At 43.2% G+C, this 6,713-nt stretch overlaps 1 protein-coding gene across 1 annotated transcript in view; it reads right to left on the bottom strand.

Moving 5' to 3' along the window:
• The window catches only part of LOC109916781 (coiled-coil domain-containing protein 183), a 69,544-nt gene that overhangs the window by 39,175 nt on the left and 23,656 nt on the right, over positions 1 to 6,713 (bottom strand). The window contains exon 5 of the mRNA XM_048613337.1: positions 428 to 532. Within this exon, the coding sequence (XP_048469294.1) occupies positions 428 to 532 (105 nt within the window). The remainder of the gene's footprint in view (positions 1 to 427; positions 533 to 6,713) is intronic.

Here is a 6,713-nt window from a genome sequence, read left to right as displayed (position 1 = left end):
ATATAGTGACAGACATGTTCCCACCAGTACTGTACCCTAGTGTTATACAATGTCAGACCTGTCTTTCCAGTGCCATGCCCCAGTGTTATACAATGGCAGTCTTGTCCCCACCAGTGCTGTATCCCTGTATTACACAATGACAGACCTGTTCCCACCAGAACCATGCCCCAGTGTTATAAGTGACAGACTGATCCCCACCAGTACAGCAACCCATGTTATTTTGGTCAAGTCCCAAGTTTGCAGGGACAAAATATTTAATTATTCTTGTTTTTTCCTTCATGCTGAGTGAACCTGGGTCGAAAGTTGCAACAACCCTATGTTACTATGTAGCGAAGAGACGGAGATGTTTAACTGCCTGCAGCTGACACAGGCTTCTGCAAGCATTGGAAATGTGCTGAAATCCCAGGCTGCACTGTGGTTTACTCACCCTCTGCAGACATTCCAGGATGTTTTGATACATCTGATAGATCTGTTTTGCAACCTGCACTTTGGTATCCATCTTCTCTATTTTATTCTCAATCTGACGAATGATCTATAAACATAAACAGGTTTTAGTGCTTCTTATACAGAGAAAAGAAGCAACTGGAAATAGTGAGGAAAAGAAAGGCGGTTTGAAGTGTGGTAAGGGAGATTCTGGGTATCAGCTGAGAAGATTGAAAAATTGAGGAGTTGTCCTTTTGATACTTTGGCAATCAGGATTCAGAATAGTTTTTGCTGAGCAAAGGCTTTAGGGATTACAGCACCAAAGCAGGTGGAATAACAATACAGATTAGCCTGATCTCTGTAAATGGCAGACAGGGCTAGGGAGCTGAATGAAAAATTCTGATATTAACATTATCACATGTCTACCAGTTATCAGTAGCTGAACTTGAAAGTACAAAGGACAGAATGCCAGGCATTAACACCATTTGGGCAGGTAGCATGGGCAGCAGCGGCTGGCAGTGGACAGTCAGGATGGTTGTATTTCAGGTGTGCAGTTCATGTACTTTGTTGTGAGAATGGATATATACTTGAATACATACAAACATATTAAACTTAAGCACAGCATTTTTCAAAACAAAAAGGACGTACAAGCCAAAAAATGACTGACAGTATAAATTCAGTAACTGTCTGGGAAATCCCTGTGCAGATTATTCACATTCCATTGGAATATTGCACCTGAAGAGGGACAAAGAATCTTCAGACAGAAACACTTGAAAGGGAGTGATACCATTCAAAAACTAGACAGTGATCTCCTGTGGGTACAGAGATTATTACGGGTTAATAAGTCATAGTAAGAGTAGTGTGTGCAGCTGTGGAATCTCACATTATAAAAATTATGTGATTGCACTGGACAGGGTGCGAGGAGTTTTATCAGGATGTTGCCTGGGCTTCAGAGTTTTAGTTATGAAGAGAAATTTGATCGACTTGGGTTACTTTCCTTGGAGCAGAGGAGAAGAGGGGGAGACATGATTGAGATGTTTAAAATGATAAGGTGCATGAACAGGGTAGACGGGAAGAAACTCTTCCCCTTTGTGAAAGGATCAATGATTGGGGGCACAGATTTAAGATAAGGGGCAGAAGATTTAGTGGAGATGCCAGGAAACATTTCTTCACCCAGAGGGCGATGGGAATCTGGAACTCACTGCCTGTAAAGGTGGTGGAGGCAGAAACCCTCATAACATTTATGATGTATTTAGGATGTGCACTTGCAATGCCAAAGCATACAAGGTTATTGGTCAAGTGCTGGAAAATGGGATTAGAATAGTTAGGTAGTTGATTTTGATTAGCACTGATTTGATGAGCCGAGGGACCTTTTTCTGTGCTGTAGACGTCTATGACTATGAATGCCTCTCTCAGCAGAAAGTCAACTTCTATGGTTTGTTTCCCAGACTGTAGACATGAGAAAGGTAGATCAGGGCAAAAGGTATCTTTGTGTTTTCCTTTTCCAAGAATACACAAGAAACAGGATTTAATACCATTTGCAATCCCTGGTTTTGGTGTGTTAGAGCAGTTGTTCCCAACCTTTGCAGTATCAAGGCACACTTCAATGAGACAAACAATTTCATGGCACAACCACTTTTCCAAGCTAAATTGATTGCTCCTAAACATTACACTGACTGTAGTTATTATGGCTGGAGTCTTTCTAAAGAAGTTTGCGTGATATCAACGGCTGCAAAGGTGGATGAAGACTGCAGCAGTTGGGAGATCCCCAGTATCAATACTTCCTTGCCAGTGGAACTGGATTGACATTCTGCCAAGGGCCGAGTAGCCCTACAGTGACTGGCCAGAGGTGACAGGGACAGGACTGACAGATCTGGAAGTCCCTAACTTTGGACTGGCACGTAGGCAACAGAGTTTAGTTCAGTTTCGTTCTTGAAACAAGAACAGGAGAATGTTTCGGCAGCTTTCTTTACAACTGAGCAGCCCTCTTCAGGGTCCACTCTGCTCGCGCTGCATGCGAAAAGGGCTAGAAGAGGTGCTGTAAAAATATTTTGTTCCATCACCAATCTGTCTTGAAAACCACATCCAGCGGACTCCTCTACCTGCAGTCTGAAAACCAAAGTCAAATTCATTCTCAAAACCTGGAATATACAAACCCTCATGTATAATGAGTGAAACAATCATCTGGAATGAAGAACTACCCTTGTAGACTGTGAACGCAGGCACTTCAACACTGATATCACTGTCCTGCAGGAGACTTGAAGAGCAGGCGATGGACAGCAGAGGGAAAAAGGTGGTGGTTACATCTTTTTCCGGAGAGGAAAAACTCAGGATCAAACAGGACGTGTGGAATTGGTTCACTATCAAGAATGAACTCATGAACCAACTCTCATACTCCCTGTCGGCATCAATAATCACCTCATGAGTTTGTCTACAATTTGCCAAGAACCAACAGGCAACAGTTGTGACTGTCTATGCACCTGTGTTTGATGCTACAGTTGAATCCAAAGAAGGCTTCTACTCCACCCTGTGGAGGCTTCTACTCCACCGGCATCCCAAAAGGAAGATAAAATTATTTTCCTTGGACACTTCAGCTCCAGGGTTGGAAAGTACCTGTAAAGGAATCATCAGAAAGGAAGGGTACTGAATTGCATCTCCAATGGGATTCTCCAAATCACAAAATGCACAGAACACCAGCTGGTCTTCACCGACATACTGTTCCATCAAAAAAAATCAAGTTCAAGACTCCATGGAGGCATCCATGATTGAAGCATGGCACAATGAAGGCAGTGTTTGATATGCTTGCCTTTATTAGTCAGTGCACTGAGTATAGGAGTTGGGAGATCATGTTGCGGCTGTATAGGTCATTGGTTAGGCCACTTTTGGAATACTGTGTGCAATTCTGGTCTCCCTGTTATAAGAAGGATGTTGTGAGACTTGAAAGGGTTCAGAAAAGATTTAAAATGATGTTACCATGGTTGGAGGGTGTGAGCTATGGGGAGAGGGTGAATAGGGCTGGGGCTATTTTTGCCTAGAGTGTCGGAGGCTGAGGGATGACCTTATAGAGGTTTATAAAATCACGAGGGGCATGGATAGGGTAAATAGACAAGGTGTTTTCCCTGGGGTGATGGAGTTCAAAAACTACAGGACACAGGTTTAAGGTGAGAGGGGAAAGATTTAAAAGGGACCGAAGGGGCAACTTTTCACGCAGAGGGTGGTGCATATATGGAATAAGCTGCCAGAGAAAGTGGTGGAGGCTGGTACAATTGCAGCATTTAAAAAGCATCTGGGTGGGTATATGAATAGAAAGGGTTTAGAGGGATATGGGCCAAATGCTGGCAAATGGGACTAGATTTATCTAGGATATCTGGTTGGCATGAACGAGTTGGACCGAAGGGTCTGTTTCCATGCAGTACAGCTCTATGACATGATCAACTACATCATCATTCAATACTGAAACTGAAAGGATAACCTCATTACCGAAACAAAGACCAGTGCAGATGACTGCTGGAGAAACCGTCAACTCATCCACTCCTCAATGTCCATCAAATGCTACCAAAAGCAGCTAAAAACAAAGAAATTGTTTAGAATCAAACTCAACACTGAGGGGCTTCAAGGGCAGAGCTGACTAGTGAGCTTCCAACAGTATCTTCACTAAAATCTCCAAAGAGTTTATTTTAATGGAGTGGAAGAAATCTGGAAAGAGCTGAAGACAGTCATCGTCTAATGACATAAAGAAACCGTTAGCTACAAGACCAGGAAACACCAAGACTGGCTCAACAAGAATGACCACATCATCCAAAACCTCATTCACAAGAGCAGGAAAGCTCTTCATGCCTGGTAAAACAAAAACACGAGTGAGGTAAAGAGGAAAACTCATCACACAACAAAGCCGTAGTTACAAAAAAAAAGCAAAGGAAATCAAGAACCAATAGTGGACTGAGAAAGTTAATGAGCTGCAACTTCTTACGGATAAGCACAATGCCTGGGGTTTCTTTAATACCACCAACGCAGTAATATAGACCCAACATTCTTGGCCTCAAACTGGTGCATAGTAAGGACCACACCCTTTTGAGAGACAGAAAAAACCTCAGCCTCTGATAAAGGGAACACCTCAAAGAACTCATAAACCGCAATACAATGGTTGATGAGAATGTGGTTGAGGAAATCTCCTAACACCCCTTGAAAAATGATCTTGGACTCCCACCTACTGTGGCAGAAATTGAAGCCCCCATTAGACACATGAAGAATGGAAAAGCTGCAGGAGTAGTTGGAGATTTTCAAACTTAGAACAACAGATCTTAACCATCATCTTCATCAACTGTTCCTGAACTGGGACAAATAAGAAACCCCTGTTGACATCAGGGATGCTGATATCTTCGATGCTGATATCTTCAAGAAAGAAGCCAAACTGGACTGTGGGGAAATACTGAGGAATCTCCCTACTCTCCATCACTGGGAAGATCATTCCCTGAATCCTTGGTCAGCACCTGCTCCCTGTCTAAGAGAAAATTATTCCAGAAAGCTAATGTGGCTTCTGACCAAACCATTAAACTATGGAGATAATTTTCACTGCTCGGCAACTCCAAGGAACAACACCAAACAAGCTACATGGCCTTCATCGATCTGACCAAGGCTTTAGACTCGATCAATCAGGAAGTGCTATGAAAAACCCTGTCAAAGACCAGCTGTCCAGTGAAATTCATCAACGTTCTCCATCTCCTCCATGATGTCGAAAATGGTCCTCAATTATGATAATATATTAGAATCCTTTAGATCAAGCAGGGCTACGTCATCATCCCGCTCCCCCTGCTTTTCTCTACCTTCATCACAACCATTTTTCATCTTGTCAAGAACAAGTTTTGCAGTGGTGTGAACATTGTCTGTAGGATAGACAGAAAACCTTTAACCTCAACCAGTTGCAATCCAAGAAAAAATGACACCAACCTCACTTCTGGAACTTCAGTATGTGGATGATGACATCATTTCCACTCTCAGAAGAGAACCTTCAAGCCTTGCTTTACACCTTTGTGGAGGCATACCAAAGAATTGGTGCCAGCCTCAACATGAAGAAGACTCAAATCCTTTACCAACCTGTCCCCAGTCAAATTCTGGCCTATCCCTCTGTTACGATCAATGGAGAAATCCTCCCAAACACGGAACCTTTCCTTTATCTGCGAAGCTACCTCTCTTACATCCATGCAGAAATTCAACATCACATGCAATCTGTGAGTGCTGTCTTCCGACATCTAAGGGGGAGAGTCTTCGACAACTGTGACATCTGTGCTGATACCAAGATTCTTGTGTATATCCTTCCAACTCCTCTATATAGCTCTGAAACCTGGACTATATATAGGTGCCAGCACAAGACCCTTGAGAAACACCATCAACTCTGTTTGACATGGATTCTCTGCATCAGCTGGGAGGACAAGCATACTAGCATCCGTGTTCTTGTAACAGCACCAACCAATAGTAGCTAATAGCACCAGCATTGAGGCCATAATCATCCAAATCCACCTCCACTGGGCTGGCCATGTTCTTAGTACACCCAAGTTCCAATTGCCAAAGTAAATCTTCACCCAACTCAGGCAGGCACTCGAATGAGAGGAGCATGAAGGAAATATTTCTAAGACTCCCCAAAGGCTTCCCTCAAGAAACGTATAGGAAATCCTTGTTCGGAAGGGACCAACTTGGAGGAAACACCTGTATGAACAGGCACAATTCTTTGAGAACACCTGGTGGCAAGAGGAAGTGCAGGAAAAGAACCGGAGAAAGGAATGCCGATGATCTCAAGGCCAAGGACTAGTTCCACCTCCAGGAAACACCTGCCAAATGTGCGGTTGGAACTACAGCTGTAGGATAACAATCAACCTCCACACAAAGACCCACAGATCCCATGAACAGTGACACAGAGTTACCTCAGTGGACAATCAAAATCATGAGTGAGTGATTGTGAGGACGATTTCAAATCCATTGGCAAAAACACACCGTCTTCGACTGCGAGCAGACATTTTCAAAATCTGCTCAACTCAACTATTTCTAACTGTTCATGAACAGTGGATCATTGCAAAACACAACATAGAGTAAACTGCAATTTACTGGGTCAGTAGAAATCCTGCTTCTGCCGGTGTGCAGAGCCTTTTAATCTGGATAGGAATTGCTGAGACGACCATCCGCAAATCTTGCTCCTCTAACAAGCGCTTCTTGCTGTTGTTTTTCATGTACAACAATGCTGAAAACGCTTGCTTGCAGAGGTTTGTTTTTACAAACAGCAAGAGTACAGGAATGGC

The sequence above is a fragment of the Rhincodon typus genome, chromosome 28 (genome assembly GCF_021869965.1).
Source record: "Rhincodon typus isolate 14 chromosome 28, sRhiTyp1.1, whole genome shotgun sequence".
Taxonomy (NCBI): domain Eukaryota; kingdom Metazoa; phylum Chordata; class Chondrichthyes; order Orectolobiformes; family Rhincodontidae; genus Rhincodon; species Rhincodon typus.
This window is presented reverse-complemented; position numbering and strand designations above follow the sequence as displayed.